We start from the raw sequence: 20,973 nt of genomic DNA on the forward strand, positions 1-20,973 counted from the left end.
TTGTGTGGTAGATTTGAGTTTATTTATCTCTTATTACATGTTTTATGTTAGGGTAAGTTTCCCCTCATTGTTCTTTAAAATTTTCTGTGTGTGTGTGTGTATGTTTGTGTGTGTGGCAGGATGGGGAGGTGTCTCATCTCAGAGGTTTTTTTTCTGACTAAGTTTTCATCAATTTGTCAAATTCTTCCTTCCCAGATTTCATTAGAATTCTGATTGAAATTGTATTCATATTTTCTGTTACTTTGGGAGGTGATTGGTCATTTCGTAAGATTGACTCTGTTTCTTTGGGTCTATTTAGGTCTGTTTCTGAGGTTTTAATTCTGTCTCACTGGTCTGTTTGTTAATGCTCTAGTAATTTACTTTTTAAATTATAGCAACTTTGTAGTGTGTGGTAATATCTGGTGAGGCTTATCCTCCTCTTATTTTTCCAAATGAACTTTATTATTACTTCCTTACCATGTTTATTAGAGTTTCAGTTAAGTTTTAAGTTAATTTAGGGAGAACAGACTTTTGATGGTTTTGAAAAGTCTTAATTAGAAACAAGGGATGTCTTTTTCTTTGTTCAAGGCTACTTTTGGGTCTGGTGGTTTTTGTTTTTGTTTTCTTAATATAGATTTAGTCATAGATTTTATACATTTCTTGTTAAGTTTATTTTTAAGTTTATAGTTTGTTAGCTGTAAGTATTCATCTTTAACAAAGAAAAATGCCATATTTTTCATCATAAATGAAGAAGTCACTTTGAATTCTTATTTCAGCCTAAAGCATTTAACATATCCAACATGTTACATTTCACTTGTAATCAGACAACTAACTAGATACAAGTTTTAAAAAACACTCTTCTTTTTTATAATTAATATATTTTCAGGGGAAAAGGGTATAGGGTGGCAAATAGGTACACCAACAGTTAAACCACTCTTGAAAAATGTGGACATCCATCATTAGAAACTCCTATATGTAGCTAGTACCTGTTTGCAGGGAAATTAAATAGTAGAAAATATCATACTCAAGAACAGGTAGTTAGGACTTGCTGCAAGTCTAGGTTTACTACCCTTTTGATACTTTTGAGTGGGTACATTTTGACCAGTGGCCAGATTCCAATCTGCACTGGCATGGGATATAGAACTTGAATTAATATCCTGAGTAGGTGGCCGCATCAGCACCATGCCAGAATATATTACAGGCTTGCTTTGTTTGTGAATGTGTCTTGATGAATTCTAAGACGTTGTTGTGGCATTTGTCTTGCTAGTGAATAAATCTTTTTGTAACTTCAGAATTTTTAAATTCATTTATGGCTACCCACCATCTAACAAACTCTCGAGATCTGGAAAGATCACTATGTAGTTTGCAAAGGAAGGTAAAAGTTTCTTTGAGATTTTAAATCTTTTATTGAGTTTTTTTTTTTTTTTTGAGTTTGAATAAACACTTGAGAACTTTCTTTGAAAAAGATGTGCTAGTAGGGAGTTTTTAATTATTTCTACACTATTATTTCACTGTAATACTGAAATTTTAAGAAAAATCTATTTGCATATTAAAATTTGTAACTGCTAAAAAATATTATAACACTAAACTAATAAACTTAAATGACTAGATTTACAGGTTTGAGTAAAGCCTGGCAGTAATCTGTTTAGCTGAGTAACCGGGGGAAAACTAACTCCTCGAAGTTCCCATTTTCTCCTCTTCAATGAGAGTGTCTGTGCACACATCCTATGCTGTGATTATCTGATGAAGTAATTCCTATAAAGCATTTCTCCCCTGACCACCCCTGTCTGCTGCTACTAATTAAATAATTCTTGTTGATATTTGGTAATTTCGGGAGGTATCTGTCTTTGAGAATTAAAGAATTAAATTAGGGATGCCTGGGTGGCTCAGTGGTTAAGTGTCTGCCTTTAGCTCAGGTCGTGATCCCAGGGTCCTAGGATCAATTCCTTCATCAGGCTCTCCACAGGGAGCCTGCTTCTCCCTCTGTCTATGTCTCTGCCTCTCTCTGTCTCAAATGAATGAATGAATGAATCTTTAAAAAAAGAGAAGTAAATTAGTATAGTCTCTTCTGCTACAATATGTGCTTTTGAAACTTGAATTAGTTTATATGCAGTTGATAAATAGGGAAGTATCAGTATAGTATAGAAGTAGGGTCAATTTATATGAGACTTTCCTCAGCAATTGGGGAAGCAAGTATTCTTACAGATAAACAGAGTTGAAGAGAAAAAAGATTGAAATTCTACAAGAAGTGCTTTCCTCTAGTGCAAGTAGTGGTTAGTTTAGGGACCTCAAAATCTGTGGCACTTTCCACTATGGTTAAACTATATGGGGAAGCTTAAGAGTTACAGATGAAGGGAGTTTTGAAGATATTTCCCTCAGTGTTTAAAAATAAACCTACACGCTGTTTTTAAAATTTTATAGAAACCTTATACAATGACCTCAGTGGTAAAAATTTGAGTCCGGGGTTTAAGGTGGTAAATGGTTGATCAGCCTTTGTTTTTTTGGAAATGTTGGTGGGGATTTAACTGTGCTAGTATTTTTATTAATGAATATTACTTTTTAAAAAATGTTCTGGTTACCAAGTTTAATGGGTTTTTAAAGTTTTGTTTTATTTTTCCACAAATGCTATTTTTTGTTTTTTAAAGATTTCATTCATTTTTATTAGAACAAGCACACACAAGTAGGTAGAGGGAGAAGCAGGCTCCCCGCAGAGCACAGAGCCCAGCACTAGCCCAGCGCAGGGCTCAATCGCAGGACCCTAGGATCATGGCCTCAGCCAAAGGCAGAAGCTTAACCGACTGAGCCACCCAGATGCCCCAACCCTATTTTTTTCCCCCACTGTATTTTTTTAGTGTGTAATTTTGCAGCATGTACTTTTCAACAATGTGGTAGATGTTAACTAACTTAAAAACACCAGCCTATAAAAATTAAGTGTAAGAAGGTGTTGATTGCAACCATGTAGAACAGTAATTCTCAACCCAGGGGCAGGATATATTAGACAGTGTCTCTAGACATTTTTGGTTGTCACAGCTTGTGGAAGGAGTTAGGGGGCTAGGGCACAGATGCTAGTGGCATCTAGTGAGTAGAGAGGCCAGGGATGCTGCTGATCATCTTATAATATGTGGAACAGCCCCTCACAACAAAGAGTTACTCAGCCCTAAGCATCAGTAGTGCCTAGGTTGAGAAACCCTGGGGTAAGGGCTCTTAGGAAATAGGAAACAGGGGCAGCCCCGGTGGCTCGGCGGTTTAGCGCCGCCTTCAGCCCGGGGTGTGATCCTGGAGTCCCGGGATCGAGTCCCACATCGGGCTCCCTGCGTGGAGCCTGCTTCTCCCTCTGCCTGTGTCTCTGCCTGCCTCTCTCTGTGTGTCTCTCATGAATAAATAAATAAAATCTTTAAAAAAAAAAAAAAGGAAATAGGAAACAGTGAATACTATTTTCATGTTAATTTATTATAATAATACTTAATTTTGAAATGTAAATTATTGGATAATCTAGTCTGTTTCTATGCTTTTGATTATTTTTGTGCCAGTACAATATTGTTTAATTACTGTTGCTATATATTATAATCCCATCCAGCTTGCTTATTTATCTATTTTATTTATTTATTTATGTTTATTTATTTTAAAGATTTTGTTTATTTATTCATGAGAGACAGAGAGAGAGAGGCAGAGACATAGGCAGAAGGAGAAGCAGGCTCCCTGTGGGGAACCTGATCTGGGACTTGATCCCAGGACCCTGGGACCACAACCTGAGCCAAAGGCAGATGCTCAACCACTGAGCTACGCAGGTGCCCCTAATCCCATCTGATTTATGGATATTAATATTCAAGTCATTTTATTGGCTTCCAAAACTAAATTTTGTGAAATATAACCTATTAGAGTACTTGTACAAAAAAGATATCCTTAGAATTTTAAATCTTTACTGTTTTTTCCTCAGGTTATCTTCTTTGAAAGTGTTGTAATTTGTTTATGTAAATATAACTCCAGTTTTATTTCTTAGTGTTTTATATTTTGTTGCTATGATAAATAATAGTTTTTACATTTTATTTTCTTTAGAATGGCACTTGAGGTGCCATATTTTTATTGTGCCTTTCTTTTTTCTTTCTTTTTTTTTTTTTTAAGATTTTATTTATTTACTCATGAGAAACAGAGAGACAGAGATGTAGAGACACAGGCAGAGGGAGGAGCAGGCTCCACGCAGGGAGCCCGATGCGGGACTTCACCCCGAGTCTCCAGGATCACACTGTGGGCCAAAGGCGTCGCTAAATCCCTGAGCCACCCGGGCTGCCCTTATTGTGTCTTTCTAGTTACTCATTTTTTTATAATTTATTGAGAGATAATTGACATATAACATTGTGTAAGTTTGTGTATAATGTGTTGATTTGATGAATTTATATATTACAGTGTGATTACTGCCATAGCTTAGCTAACACTGCTATCACATCACATAATTACTTCTTTTTTGTTGTGGGAACAATTAAGATCTAGTTTCTTACCATCTTTGAAGTTTATAGTATTGTTGACAGTAAGCACTATGCTGTGCATTGAATCTCCAGGACTTACTTATCTACTAGTTGGAAGTTTGTATCCCTAAACAAAATCTTCTCAATTTCCCCACCCTCCATCCCCTGGTAACCTGGTAACTACCATTCCACTCTTTTTGTTTTTGTTTTTTAAGATTTTATTGACTTTATTTATTTACTCCTGAGAGACACAGAGAGAGAGGCAGAGACACAGGCAGAGAGAGAAGCAGGCTCCATGCAGGGAGCCCGATGTGGGACTCGATCCTGGGTCTCCAGGATCACGCCCTGGATTGAAGGCAGCACTAAACCGCTGAGCCACCTGGGCTGCCCTCCACTCTGTTTTTATGAGTTTTGTGTTTTTAGATCTCACATATAAATGATATATATTATTTGTCTCTTGTAACTCATTATTCCTTTGATTCATAACTTAAAAAATTGGCCAGAACTTTCAGAACAATATTAAATAAAAATAGTGACAAATGGCATCCTTGTGAGTTTCTGAATTTATTTTATTTTATTTTTTTTTAATTTTTATTTATTTATGATAGTCACAGAGAGAGAGAGAGAGAGAGAGGCAGAGACATAGGCAGAGGGAGAAGCAGGCTCCATGCACCGGGAGCCCGACGTGGGATTCGATCCCGGGTCTCCAGGATCGCGCCCTGGGCCAAAGGCAGGCGCCAAACCGCTGCGCCACCCAGGGATCCCGAGTTTCTGAATTTAATATAAAAAAGTATAGTACTCTGATGATTGGTACAAAGAAAATGAATTGTGTTTAGAACAAGGGATATTTCCAGTTATCTAGGAATATCCCTTGTAGGATGAGTGCTATACAGCTTTAGTTCTTCAGTCTTTGAACAGCCTTATGTGCCTTTAGGTGGTCATACTGAGGAAGTATTTTGTCCATTTTTCTTTCTTCTTCCTTTCCTTTCCTTTCCTTTCCTTTCCTTTCCTTTCCTTTCCTTTCCTTTCCTTTCCTTTCCTTTCCTTTCCTTTCCTTTCCTTTCCTTTCCTTTCCTTTCCTTTCCTTTCCTCTCCTCTCCTCTCCTCTCCTCTCCTCTCCTCTCCTCTCCTTTCCCTCTCCTATTTTCTTTCTTTCTTGTCCATAATTTCTAGAAATCTTAAAATACAGCTGGAGGTTTAGGGCTATCACATTTTAAATCATTACTGAATCTACATTTTTTTCAAAATTATGAAGAACTTACGAAGCAAAAATAAGGAACTGTAGACACTCATGTAATTAGTTGGTAAATACTATTTTAAGGATTCAGAGATTCAAAACAAACAAACAAAAAGGATTCAGGGACTCACCATGGGCTGGTGTGGGACTAGATTGGAATTGCTCAGATGATTATCATAAATGGAGGAGGGAAGTGAGATTATTGTGTTGACTAGAATGAACATGATCAGATCATGAAGTTAATCTTGGTCTTGTCTCTAGCTCATACCACAGATAATAAGGCCATTCCAAAGATTACTGCTAGCTTAGCTGAGAATTTAGTTTTATGGATTCTTAACAGGTTTGGTTTTTTGTTTTTGTTTTTGTTTTTTGATTCTCAACAGGTTTATAAAAGAGTTTCTTAAAGTTTTTGCCCTGTGAAGAAGTGATCATACTGTGATAAAAGTGTAATTATATGGGGAATTCTCATTAGTGAGAGTGACTGATATAGAGCATTTCTGTATTTATTCTTTTGTTGTTGCTGCTGCTGTTTTTGTTCTCATCCAATGGTATTATCTGCATCTTAGGTATCAGTATGAATGCATCCAAGAATGTTTTGTTATTGTTTGCAGCAAATTTATTTAGAATTCTTCTATTGAATTCTCTTTCTGTTGTATGTCGCAGAATATATGGATGGGACTGAAGTGTATCAACCTAACTAACTTGAATTTGAAAAGTAAATGTCAGTTTTAACCATTTTGGAGTATATAGTGTAATAGGGGCTTAATACTGAATAGTATCATCATTTAATCATCTTGTGTTATATAAAAATACAGATTTCAAATGTTGATTTCATTTTATCATTATCTTTTTTTATCTTTATCTGAAGTTTTATTATTCGAAGATTACAGGGAAGATAGGTGTGTCATTCTACTTTCTCAAGTTTCATGCCTTTTGCGAATTTCTTGGTTTTTAACTGAGCTAATGTTGAATGTCTTGGCTTAGACGACTGAGAATTGTAATCACAAACAATGAAAAATGAAATCCTTTCAAACACGGGATCTTTTTGGCCTAGTACTGGCTCTGTTCTACTGTGCTTCTTTATGTTGGGGGTGGAGATTGGCTCTGTGTTTACCTGCCTTTGAACAGGGGGCAGGCCCTACCCTGACTGTGGTGGCTGACTTAGGAGACTGCCCCTCCTCCCCCGTGCCCTTTCTCCTGTTGAGCTGCTGATACCTGGTTGCTCTTTTTAAAAGATTTTTTATTTATTTATTCATGACACAGAGAGAGACAGAGAGACAAAGAGAGACAGGCAGAGGGAGAAGCAGGCTCCACACAGGGAGCCCAACGTGGAATTCGATCCCTGGTCTCCAGGATCACACCCCGGGCTGAAGGCAGCACTAAACCGCTGGGCCACCGCGGCTGCCCCCTGGTTGCTCTTTTACCAGGACTGAACACAAGAGAAGCTCATAGCCAGGGTTTGTCTGTCACCAGGAATGTTTAGATTTAGAGTTGTCAGTCAGTGCAAAGCACTCTGCCTCATGTTATAGATACAGTGATCAAAAGTAAAACAAAGCCAAACCCAGCCCCCAGCCTAATAAGAAATCCATAGCTGTAAATCAGACTCCCAGTTGCCTCCCAAGTCTCTTTTCCTTCACTGACCTTTCTCTGAGTCCCACCTGACGGTTGTCTCTCCTTGTGAGAGATTTCTAAAACAAAGCATCCCACATTATTGTCAGTCTTCCCCTCCACCCTCACCTCTGCTAGCATCCCTGCTTTCTGTTAGTGCCCCACTGCCAGTATAGTTGTCAAGACTTGAACGTAAAGACTGCTAACTCTGGGAAACGAACTAGGGGTGGTAGAAGGGGAGGAGGGCGGGGGGTGGGAGTGAATGGGTGACGGGCACTGGGTATTATTCTGTATGTTAGTAAATTGAACACCAATAAAAAAAAAAAATAAAATAAAATAAAATAAAAAATAAAAAAAAAAATGAGAGAAAAAAAAAGACTTGAAATCTCCCCGCTACATTAGTCTTTCTTTGCTCTGTGCCGCCACTGTCAGTACATGTTTTGTCTTCATCAGGTAGCTCTCTAAAGCATTGCTAAATGTGAGGTACGAAGTTTGGTTCTGGTCTCGTCGCTCTCTTACTGAAAAGGCTAGTGCTTCTCATTACCTTGAAATAACATCTGCGTAGAATCTTCAGTAATATGTTTGTAACCTTCTTTTCTTACTTCTCTCTTCTCATTCCTCTTAATGTGCTCCTGACAAAATGAGCTGATTTTCTATCACATTTTAAAGCCACATGACGTTGTTCACATTCTCATTTCTTATTTTTTTTTTAAGATTTTATTTATTCATGAGAGACAGAAAGAGAGAGCCAGAGACACAGGCAGAGGGAGAAGCAGGCTCCCCACAAGGAACCCAGTGTGGGACTCGATCCCAGAGCTCGGGATCAGGCCCTGAGCCAAAGGCAGACGTTCAGCGCTGAGCCACCCAGGCATCCTGACATTCTCATTTGTTACGTTAAGTCCTTCTCCTTGGTGGTGCACTCAGACCCATCAATTCTTGTGGGGGTTTTTTGTTTGTTTTGTTTTTTTAAAGATTTTTTTATTTATTGAGAGAGAGAAAGCGTGAGCAGGGGGAGAAGCAGAGGGAGAGAATATCCAAGCAGATTTGTGCTGAGTGTGGAGTCTAATGCAGGGCTCAACTTATGACCCTGAGATCATGACCTCAGCTGAAACCAAGAGTTGGACACTTACCAACTGAGCCACCTAGGCATCCCTCAGACCCTTCAGTTCTTAGCAGAAATGCCACCCCCTTCATGACATTCTCTAACTAGTCTGAAGTGATTTTTCTAATCCTCAGAATCTTACAGCTTCCTTCCTTCCTTCCTTCCTTCCTTCCTTCCTTCCTTCCATCCATCCATCCATCCATCCATTCCTTTTAGAGAGGGGCAGAGGGAGAGAGTCTCAAGCAGACTCCCTGCTGAGTGGGGAGCCTGACTTGGGGCTCCATCTCATGACCCTGAGATCATGACTTGAGCCGAAATCGAGTCAGACACTTAACTGACCGAGCCACCCAGGCACCTCACTTAGAGCCAGTTCTGTATGTCCTTTATGACATCTGTTTCTTTCTGTTTGTATCTTAGTTACTTATGCGTTAGTTTTACCACAGTGAAAGTGTCTTGTGGCAAGAGTGCTTTCTTTTTTGTCTGTATATCCCTCAGCATGAGACTTCATGCTTCGCACTTGCAGGGTACTCAGGAAATACAGGTTACTGACTAAATGAAGATCTCATATACTTTGTATTATTACCAGTGTTCACTTTACAAAATGTCCATCTGCTGTCTGAAAGAATGTACAGAGCCATTAACATTTACCTTACATTGTGAATGTGGTGTCAAACATGTGATAGTTTCCTTGTTAAGTAACAAGACTCCATTTCCTTTGTTCTCCTACAGGAGAATCAGATGAGAGGGAACAGTCCAAATTGGAAGTTAAAGTTTGGGATCCAAATAGCCCACTTACAGATCGACAGATTGACCAGTTTTTAGTTGTAGCACGGTAAGTATAGCACTATTGAGTTAAGAAGTATCTTTTCTTTTTAGAAAAGAATTTGTAGATGTATATATTCTACTTTTCTCATTGGTTGTGTTATTTTTCTAGTTACGTAAGAAGACCTAAATATGTATCCCATCCTTTCCTAAATATGATTAATCATTAGTTTTTGTTTGGAAATAGATTTATTGCTTTACTGATTAAGATACGTAATAAATGCTACTTGTAAAAATTTAAGTACTAAGGAACAATATGAAATGAAATTCAACATCTGAAATCCCAGATCTTTAATTAAAGCAGCTATCTCTTTTACTCTAGACAGGGATAATTCCGGTGTCAATAATAATAATATGCATCTCAAATTCCTTTTAAAGCACCTGCATATGAGTAGGGCCTATTGCTAAGCATATGGCTTTCCTTTGAGAACTTTCAGCCTGGCTGCCTGACTGGCTTGCCCACCTCCCTTTAAGAAAATGAATGGAACAAAAATTTATTTTTATTTTTCAATTATAAAGGCAAATAATGCTCATGGAGGAATTACTGCAAAGTGGAAAGTGAAATTATCATAGTAATGTAAATAGTAAGAAATTGCAACAAAACTAAGAGTACACCAGCAAGCAACTGATTAAGTGAAGTGAAGCATATTCAGTAATGGAATATTACTTTACAACAATGAAAATGAATGAATTAGAGGGATATATAACAGATAAATCTCAAAAACAATGTTAAATGAGGATACACACAGTATGATCACATATAAAAAGTTTTACAATGTATAAACAATGTCTTATTTCATTAATGGGCATATAAGTACATATGCATATTATATGTATGTATGAGTTCTGGGAATGTGTATAGGAGGCTCTAAAATTTCTAATATTTCCTTAAAGAATGAACCAAACATGGTAAAATATTAGAATCAGGTAGATATAGACATGATTAGAGGGTCATCATTATGTTCTCTAATTTTCTGTTGAAATGTTATTGTAACACAAAGGAAAAAAGGGTCTCTGCCCACCTTTAGCACTGTTCATAGTGCCTGTCTCCACAGAAATCACATCATGTTGGTGGCTAGGGTTCAGACTCTAGCACCCACGCAGCCACTGGTGATCAGATGGAGACCTAAAGTACATTGTTGGGGAAGCCAGTCAGTGGATAGATAGATGATACTGAATATTTGGGAATGGAAATCAATCATTGGTGTAATCACTGGCCTAGAGACTCCAGACAGGTTACTCAGATCTGGGCCATTATAGACATTGCAGTTTTAAATTTGATTTCCACTGTTTTTTTCCTTTTCCTGATTGCCAAGGGCCATACGTTTCCATTTTCCTTGAAGCCAGCATGAGAGACACCAAAGAGATGCACCTGGTACCTTTTTAAAAAAATTTTTTTAAAGATTTTATTTATTCATGAGAGACCCAGGTAGAGGGAGAAGCAGGCTCACTGCGGGGAGCCTGATGTGGGACTCGATCCCAGGACCCCAGGATCACGACCTGAGCCAAGGTCAGACACTCAACCACTGAGCCACCCAGGCATCCCTCAATTTTTGTTTTAAAAAAGATCTTCTAAATACTAATTAAGACCATAATCAAATATGATTGCACATCCCACCAGAATCGTTAAATTTTAAAAGATAGTGCATTAGTAAAGAGGTGGAGCAGCTAACACTCTACTCATTGTGCTGGTGGAAGTATAAGTTGGTATAGCCGCTTTGCAATCATCTGACATACATATCCTTTACGTTTCACTCCTGAATGTATACTGAGCAGATATGCATACATAACACCTGTGCACCAAAAGGTATAGATGGCATTAATGACACTACCCAGAGTAGCCCCAAACTGGAACACAGACTTCCATCAACAACAGAGTGGAGTGGGGTTGGGGTATCATACAAAGAAATGCTCCATTGCAAGCATTTCCATAGCAAGGAAAATGAACACGCTATAACCAATAGCATGGGTGAGTCCACAAACACAATTTTGAACAGAAGAAGCTGGATGTAGAAAGAGCATGGTATACACTTTTATTATCTCAAATGAGCAAAACTAACCCACGGTGTTGGAATTGATTATGGTGGTTCTCTTTTGGGAAGAGGAAGAGAGTACAGATTGGAAAGGAGCACGAGGAGTCTTCTGGGATGCTGCTGTGTTCTGTTTCTTGTCCTGGGTGTTAGTGACATGGAAGGATTCACTTTGCTATTACTGCAGAGCTGTACAGTGTGTGCTTTTATGCACATGTGTTATATGTTAATTGGGGCATTTAAAAATTTCTTCAGCTAACATGCTTAAAATACAGCAAGGGGAAGGGAATAAAATAAAACAAACAGCAAGTCTTATGTTCATTTCATGCTTTATCTGTGGGTAGGCATTCTAAATCATTAAGTGAAAAAAAGTTGTAATTGTTTTCTCTTTTGTTTTGTTTTGTTTTAATAGAAACCTATTATATCTTGAGCCCTCATAGGAAGAGGTTGGTACAATTGATGATACCTCATTTTAAGGAAAAAATGTTATTGGGATTTCACAATTTGAGCTTAAAAAGTTTTCAGAACTTGCTTTTGCAGTAATTGTCAAACTCTGCAGCTCATTTACTTCTCATTTTTTGAGCACAGTTGAATAGGAAATTGTTTACTCCATGGTATTTTAGAATAGATCTGTCCCTTCTTTGTGGCACACAAATCACTGTTTCTGAATATCCTTATAATGACCTATATATAGTAAAATGTCTTGTCATATGCTTAAATCTTAGAGAAGATACTTTTTATCTGATATTTGATTCTTAAACATCCAAGAACTTGTTTGACTTTTTTTCTTCTCCATTTCCTTTATTTTTTTCTCCATAGCACATATCCACCTGACAGCTATCTTTTTTAATTACCTGTATAAATTTACCTGTCTTCCCCTGTAAAGAAAATGAGCCCCAAAACGAGCCCCAACTGTAAAAAACATGGAAAATAATTCCTTACAGCCTATTTAGAGGATTACCTCTTGGAGGCTGATGTACTTAGGGATGACAAATTTCTGAGACTGCTAGATGCAGGCAGAGTTTGATTTCATCAGTGTACTGTCACTATCTCTGAAGTACCCAAGGCAGATTGCCTAGTGCAGTCCACTCCAGGAGATCCTCCCTGAATGACCACATCAAGAGCAAGAAGGAAATGAGTCCTGCCTGCCCCAGAAAGGAACTGTAGCGGAGAGACGAGTGTAGAGCTCTTCTTGGCCAGCACTGATCTTTTACAGGAAGAAACTGGGACATCTCACCCAAAGCCCCACGTTCGTTGGAGACAAGGTTGAGACTCACATTCAGACCTCAGCTTCCGGCGCCTGCATCCTCACCACCGACTTTTACAATTTTTATGCACTACCAAAATGCGTGGTATTTTTTTTTTAATATAAAAAAATAACAGAGCCTTAGTTTTTCCTCTTTGTTTTTGTGTATTATTTAGTGCTGTTGGGACATTCGCTCGAGCCCTTGATTGCAGCAGTTCTGTGAGGCAGCCAAGTTTGCATATGAGCGCAGCTGCAGCGTCTCGAGACATCACCCTGGTAAGATGCTTTTTGAAGTTTAAGTGTTATTATGTCCTTTGCTACTGTAATTTTAAAGCCAGTGTAGCATGCTATAGATGAGAGAGCTTTCTGTGAAAGAGCTTTCTGGCTTTTAGCCCTGCTGACTGCTGGGTTGATTTGGCTCACCTGATTGGTTAACTGGGGTTAAGGTATCCCATTTCTAAGTCCCCTCTTATGTTTGTGAGCTGAGACAAAATAAGAATGACTGTTGATGGAATAGGTATGAAACAGTAAAAGGATATTCTGGGGAAAACAGTTTAACATTCTGACCCATCTTCTTTTCACTTGTGTGCTTTTTTCTTGTAGTCTATATATGTACCTAAATTGTTGTACATCGTATATAATGCTTTACAGATATTTTTCAGTGGACTTGACCACCTCTCAAAACTATTTTTGACACAGAATGAGAGAGAGAGAGAGCACGCACAAGCAGGCAGAGTGGCAGGCAGAGGGTGGGGTAGGAGAAGCAGACTCCCTGCCTGCTTAACAGGGAGACAGATGCAGGGTTCAATCCCAAGACTCCTAACCAACTGAGCCACCCAGCGCCCCAAAAGAAGTTCTGTTTTTGTGCATTATTTCATTACATTATGGTTGCTTCTTCTTAGACTGTTTCTTTTTTTCCTTTCATCATCAAATGAAACTTTCCATTTCAGTTGATACCACTGATGCCCGCTATGGCCAGGCATTGAACTTGGCACTTGGCTTCTTTCTCTACACCCTCCAGCAAAGTAGACTTGGAGGTTTTTGTTGATAGAAGTGACTCTGTATTTGACGACCACAGCCCGTTGAGACAAGCATAGTCTGAGAAAACTGAGATTTGGCGAGGTTAAATTATTTGACCAATATCTATTACATGTAATAAACATTTCCTTTTTTTCCCCTCCATAATACCATGTCTCCTTACAACCAGTTTATTAATGTAGATCTTGCCTCTGGAGTTCCCTGAGACCATTTGTTTATTTATTTATTTAGATTTTATTTATTTATTCATGAGAGACACAGAGAGAGACAGAAAGAGGCAGAGACACAGGCAGAGGGAGAAGCAGGCTCCATGCAGGGAGCCCGATGTGGGACTCGATCCTGGGTGTCCAGGATCATGCCCTGGGCCGAAGGTGGCGCTAAACCGCTTGAGCTAAACCAGGCTGCCCAAGACTGTTTATTTGATGCTAGTTAGAGCATCACTCATGACACTACATTATCTATCCTGCCTCTTTTGAATACCAGTTTCTGATTATTTTCTTTAAATCATCACTGTGCACTGCTGCTGATGACCGCAAATGCAAATCTTGCCCAGAATATGCAGAAAAATGTGAGCAATAATTTGTTTTCTGTTCTGTTAAATGTATCTTTCAAAGTTTTATAGTATAAACTTAAATACATCATCCAATCATGTCTTCCTTTAAATTTTTCAGGCCATAATCATTACCAAACAAAATGCACCAAAAGTCCTAAAAATGTCTCCCCTCAAAATGTATCCAAAATCTGACCATTCCTCTCTGTCTCAAGTTCTTCAAATGTTAACCCAGACCCTCTCACTTAGGGTACTGGCAGGTTTTCCCAAGTCTCCTCCTAAAAGTTTCAACTTTCTTTTCTCTTTTTATTTAAAGATTTTACTTATTTATTCATGAGAGACACAGAGAGACTAGCACAGGCAGAGGGAGAAGCAGGCTCCACGCAGGGAGCCCGATGTGGGACTCGATCCCGGGACTCCAGGATCACGCCCTGGGCTGAAGGCAGGCACTAAACCTCTGAGCCACCCAGGGATCCCCATCAATTTTGTTTTCTGATGGAATGGAATACAATGATAGGTTTTATGACTTTCTGGTTATATTCCAATTTGAAATGCTTTCCACAAAATGCCACAATAATATAAAAACCACAATAATATAAAAACTCACACTGGAATGTACATCACATTTGTTTCTTACAAGACTTTCTTTCTTATGCCATAGGTGATGGTGAAAGCATTAATACTCTGTAGCCATTATGGAGCATCTTTCTTTATGCATTCTCAGAGACTAGATTGTTGTTTATAGAAGCAAGTTTTGTTCTCTCCATTGGTACATTAATATTTTATATAAAAGTTTAGGGGTCTTACAATAGGTTTATATTTTGTTTTTTAGAGTACATTACTGAAGGAGCGAGAGTACAAGTTGCATGTTTGTAAAATAACCTTCAAAATCCTGTCAGTAGATCCATACAGTCCAAAACTGTATGGAATCTAATCACCACTTGTATTTTTCTCCTGTTCAAGGAGATTTTTTTCTCAATTCTAAAATCAATGTATGCTTTTTGAAAAATTTCAAAATTTAGTACAGCAGCAGCCAAAAAAAAAAAAAAACAAAACAAAGCTTTGTTCTCCTCACCCAGAGTAGAATATTCTTACCATTTTGTAATAATTCCTTTCAGCTACTCTTTGTGCATTATAAACAGTGATACCAGCAAATTACAGAATAGTACAGAAGATAATGTAATAAAATTCCACATAATGCCACCTAAACAAACGTTAGTATTTTAGTTCTTTGGACTAAAGAAAATTTCAACCATTATAATACCGAGTCTCTAATAGTCTCTCCCTAGTTCTCTTCTGCACCCTCCCTTTGTACCTTTGATGCCTGTCACCCCTGCCTCCTGTCAAGAGGCAGCCAGTATAACAGATCTGCTATTTATCTAGTCTGTTTTTCTAGTTTCACTGTGTATTTGTGTGTCTGAAAACAGCATAAAGATTGTTTTGCATGTGTTTCAATTTACTCTGTGACATTTTGCTCTTTGCCTGTTACTGACATCTAGCTATTTCAATAAACACGTACCCACTTCACTCATTTTAACCACTGGGTAGTATTTGTAGTACTCCTTCATGGAATGTAACACCACATTATTTATGTACAGTGAACATCTGGAGTGCTTTAAAAACATTTTTCATTTGCTACTACCCATAATGCTTCATTGAAAATTCCAACACATTTCCTTTATAAGCATGTATGTGAGCTTTCAGCCAGAACAAGAATTGGAATAGTTATTCATAGTGATTCATAGGGCAGTGCTCACTTTAAATTTGACCAAATGCAATCAAGCTATTCTATAGTCTGAGGTATAAATTTATAATCCCACAAGCAGTCAATGAGTATTTTCCTTTCTCATCCATTTTTTTTTTTAAGATTTTATTTATTTATTCATGAGAGACAGACAGAGAGAGAGAGAGAGAATGGCAGAGACACAGGCAGAGGGAGAAGCAGGCTCCATGCAGGGAGCCTGATGTGGGATTCGATCCAGGGACTCCAGGATCACGCCCTGAGCCAAAGGCAGGCACCCAACCGCTGAGCCACCCAGGCGTCCCTCTCATCCATTTTCTTATATTGTCTTCAACATTGTGTTTTTTCATACTAAAATTTTTACTAAGCTGATGCTTATCTAATTTTATTTTATTTATTTATTTTTTTAAAAAAAGATTTTATTTATTTATTCATGAGAGACACAGAGAGAGAGAGAGGCAGAGACACAGGCAGAGGGAGAAGCAGGCTCCCTGCAGAGAGCCCGACGTGGGACTCGATCCCGGGACTCCAGGATCACGCCCTGGGCTGAAGGCGGCGCTAAACCACTGAGCCACCCAGGCTGCCCTCTAATTTTATTTTATTTTATTTTAAATTTTTTTCTTTTATTTATTATTTATGATAGTCACAGAGAGAGAGAGAGAGAGAGAGGCAGAGACACAGGCAGAGGGAGAAGCAGGCTCCATGCACCGGGAGCCCGATGTGGGATTCGATCCCGCGTCTCCAGGATCGCGCCCTGGGCCAAAGGCAGGCGCCAAACCGCTGCGCCACCCAGGGATCCCTAATTTTATTTTAATTTGTGTTTCTTAATAAGATTAAGCAACTTTTCTTATGTTTTTTGGCTCTGCAGGGTTTTTCTTCTTTGTATTTTACTTTTATTTTTTAAAAATATTTTGTTTATTTCTTTGAGAGAAAGAGATACCAGGGTTAGGGACAGAGGGAGAGGGAGAAGCAGACTCCCTGCTGATCAGGGAGCCTGACGTAGGGCTCAATCCCAGGACCTTGAGATTATGACCTGAGCTGAAGGCAGACACTTAACTGATGAGGTACCCAGCCGCCCCTCTTCTTTGTATTTTAGATTCATATCCTTTGTTCATTCTTCACTTGCATTATTTTATTTTATTTTCTAATAGTTTTAAAATGTTATTCATATTCAAGACTATAAATATATCTGGAGTTTATTTTTTGAAAGTAGAGTGAGGTATAGGAGTCTAATTGTGTTTTTCTCCCCCTATGGAAAATAAACATCCCAACACCTTTTATTGAATTGGTTGTTTCCTCATGATTTTGTAATGCTTCCTCTCTTATTTCAGAGTTTTAGATATGCTCAGGTCTGCCTCTGGATATGACCTATTCTCTTCTGTCTTGTTGATCTGTCTGTCCCTGCACAAGCACTACATTATTTAAAAAAAAAAGGGGGGGGGCTGATAAATCCCACATGAACTTTCTTGTTAGGACATAGTGGAAGTCATTTAAATTGGAGTTTACTACTTTGCCTACCCCACCATGTTTTCCTTAACAGTATAAAATGAACACCTTTTCATATCATTATAAAAATCTGGAAAGGGTTTTTTGTTTTGTTTTGTTTTAAATATTGTGTGATAAACTTGTTACTTATATAGCCAGTCTCTTGTGGTTTAACTCTGAGATACTGCTTCCCAGATTATAACTGGGGATGCTTTCCCTGTTGTAGTACAGCAGATTCCCTTTACCCTGTCTGAGGAATGAGAGGGGCAAGCCTGTTCAAGATATGGTACAGAGCTCTGTGACAGTTGGGACTGATTTTCTTGGAGATAGGTGTGAACAGGTAAAGAGCAGGTGTGTAGGTTTTTGGTTCCCGCTATAGCAACTCTCTGCTTCCCACTGGTGGTGACTGGTGGGACAGCAGGAGAGTTTCTTTTGGAAGAAGGCAGAGTTTTTCAGGTTCAGTATTTGTTTCTATCAGTAAAGGCCGTTTATTAAAAAATCATTTTAAAGAGAACACAATCTATGTACCTGAATTAGTTAAAACATCATTTTGTGTGTATCTTTTGCCGTACTTGCTTATATACTCATTCTAGGCAGGGTTTTCACACCCTCCAGTGTTTTCATTTCTCATGTTTTGTTTCCTTTGGTATTTAGCAGTTGGGAAGCCACTTTTGTATTCTTTCTATTATCTTAAATCATTTACTACTCTAATTGTTACTTTTTGAAGCAGAAGTGTACTCAGAGGCTCAGAAAATTGCAGTTTGTTGTTTGTAAGGCTGGTTTCAGAGACAGGATTTGATTTGTTCTTGACTCCAACTAAAGAATTCTCTCCCAGATCGCCTCTTCTCTCTTACTCGGTTAAAATGACTTGGTTTTAAAAATCTTTGTTGTTGTCTGTCTTGGATTAGGCACCACAGAAGATCTGTTCTTGTCTGCAACATTGAAATGCTTTGGTTTCATGCTCAGACTACTCTAAGATTCAGCTTTCTTTCTTGTTTTTTTTTTTTTTTTTTAAGATTTTATTTACTTATTCATGAGAGACGTAGAGAAAGAGTGAGGCAGAGACACAGGCAGAGGGAGAAGCAGGCTCCATGCAGGGAGTCCCAGTGCTGGACCCGATCCCAAGACTCCAGGATCATGCCCTGAGCCAAAGGCAGGCGCCAAACCGCTGAGCCACCCAGGGATCCCCTGTACTTGGACCTTTCTATATATTCTTCTTGTGTTGAGATTATTTTCAATGTCATAAAATTGACATCTTTCAGAAGTCACAAAATCAGGAAGATTTTCTATGTCCTTTGTTACTTCAGATGCAATGACTTACACCTTGAATCCTGTTTGCCCTGTAGTATCATGCCTTCTACTTTGATGTTGACATATTAGAACCTGGGGTGTTACTACTGAAGTGAGTGGAATGGCTAAATATTGATTAGTTATATGTCGATAATATGAGTTTTACAGATTGTTTTCCAAAAGGATCATATGGAAAGCTGGCAAGTTGTTTTGTGCCATTCAGTCAAATCAGATTCATCATTCTGTTGAATTGGAGAGTCAGGTTCTTATTTTTTCTTTCAATGTTTTCAGGTCTGTATAGATCAGTTGTACCTATCTCCATCATGTACCCAGATTTGTATCTGAAGACCTCTCACTGCAGAGAAGGGTTATAGAACTGCTACAACTCAGTTGGCCTGGTCTAGGTCATTTTCTTTGTGGCTTTTCCTGTAAGGACTACAGTTGGCTTTCAGCATTCATAATCCAAAGCATCTGTTTATCCTAGACTCTGTATGCTACTTGTCGAATCACCTGTAGTGTTTTGGGAGCAGATAATTAAGCTGCCTGCAGATCACTAGGTCTGACGTCCTTGTTTTGAGATCTATTAAAATCATAGCTAGACTGAATTTCAAACACTGCTAGTCTTAAGATACATGATAAGATTTATAATTGTTAAAAAATTGAAGTCATGGAGGCTTTATAGATTTCATCCTTGTTTCATTAAAATGTAAAGTGTACTTTGTACAATATGCAAAGGAAGAAAATCCATTTACTCTATGTTGACCTCCCTTGTGGAAACAGAATTCCTTAGAACAAAGTAAACCCCGAAGTGGTCAGTGAGTGGGAGTTGGTGGGAGGCCTACCTTGTTACTTCCTGTTTGTGGTCTGCACCCTATATGTGGAGGGACGGAATGCCATGTGCATTGGTAGGGAGCCTCAGTCTCAGAGAACAGGTCATTATATAGGCACTAGATTTCTCTTTTCCTTAGACCCTGAGGACTAAAGCAAGTTGGAGGATAGGATCTGAGAAAGAGTTTTTTGAGTTTTCCAGGGCCTTAGAAGTCTTCAAGGATAGACAATATTAGAGATGATAGTCAAGTAACTTATATAAAGATTCATATTTAATTAGTGACAGAATCAGTACTAGAGACAGACTTTGTGATGCTGAGTCTGGTTCTGAGAAAGGTCAGACTGTGTTGATTTTGTAGGGAGGAGACTAAATCCTGGAACATCTCTAATTCTTCTATCTAATCTTTTTAAAATGCAGTTCTGACTTTGCTATCTCCTACCTTACATCCTTTTAGTGGCTTTTAATGCTTTCAGGGGAAAAACCCAGATCCTTGAAACAGTCAAAAAAAACTGAGGAGTTTTGCCTGGCCACTCTGTCCAGTCCCTGGCCCTGACTCCCTGTGTCCTCTGGGACCCAGCCAGACTGTGGCCTTCCTTTGGTTCTGAGGTTTGCCTCCTGCCACAGGACCTCTGCAACTTCATTTCCCTTGGCCTGGATGCTCTTACAGCCCCACCATAACACTTCATCTTTCTTCAAATCTTGCTTAATTCATCCATCTAAGGCAGTTAACTTTGTGATGTGCTCATGTAGAGAACCAACCACATTCCTCCATGGTAGTTATTTATAATGAGACATTTATTTTTGTGATTATCTTATTAATGTGTATCTCTAGCTCTCTTCTTCCAATTCCTTACATACTGGCTTGTAGCGTTCATTAGTAGAGTGATTGTATCCTCATTTTCCATGCTACTGATTTCCCAGTACTGAGCATAGTTCTTGGTATATATTCTAGGTGTTCAGTAAATATCTGAGAATGATATTTAAATTAGTTTCTATTTCTGACACATAAGACAATAGGTTCTTATTGAAATCGGTCACTGGAGTAGGTTTTTCTGTTAAAATGTTACTTAGATTTTAATAAATCTTTATTGAATACATCTCATCACTAAGTGATTATATTTGAATTCTCATTTCATTGTGTCACTGGAGCTGAACATACACAGTCTAAAGACCAGGAATTATAGAATGTTTTAGACATTGGATATACTTGTTCAAAAACTGTGGTAATGGGGTGCCTGGGTGGCTCAGCCGGTTAAGCATCTACCTTTGGCTCAGGTCATGATACCAGAGTTCTGGGATCAAGCCCCACATTGGGCTCCCTGCTCAGTGGGAAGGGAGCCTGCTTTTTCCTCTGCCTCTGCTGCTCCCCTGGCTTGTGCGCTTGCTCTCTCTCTGTCAAATAAAAAACAAAAAAAACAAGAAACTGTGGTAAAGTAGGCACAATATAGAATTGCCATTTTAACAATGTTTAAGTGTACTGTGTTCTGGCATGAAGCATTCACATTGTTGTGCAATCACCAACATCCATCCCCAGAATGTTTTCATCTTCCCCA

General features: G+C 38.5%; 1 protein-coding gene across 11 annotated transcripts in view; it reads left to right on the forward strand.

Annotated features, from left to right (window-relative positions):
• MTA3 (metastasis associated 1 family member 3) overlaps nt 1-20,973 on the forward strand; it is a 220,144-nt gene that overhangs the window by 138,950 nt on the left and 60,221 nt on the right. For all 11 annotated transcript variants that reach the window (XR_003139724.3, XR_007403361.1, XM_049096186.1 and 8 more), the window contains exons 7-8: nt 9,119-9,221; nt 12,664-12,763. Coding sequence is in view for 9 of the 11 variants with exons in the window: in XM_049096186.1 (XP_048952143.1) it covers nt 9,119-9,221; nt 12,664-12,763 (203 nt within the window). In the remaining 2 variants the exon portion in view is untranslated. The remainder of the gene's footprint in view (nt 1-9,118; nt 9,222-12,663; nt 12,764-20,973) is intronic.

This window comes from Canis lupus, chromosome 17 (assembly GCF_003254725.2).
Source record: "Canis lupus dingo isolate Sandy chromosome 17, ASM325472v2, whole genome shotgun sequence".
NCBI classification, from domain to species: Eukaryota; Metazoa; Chordata; class Mammalia; order Carnivora; family Canidae; genus Canis; species Canis lupus.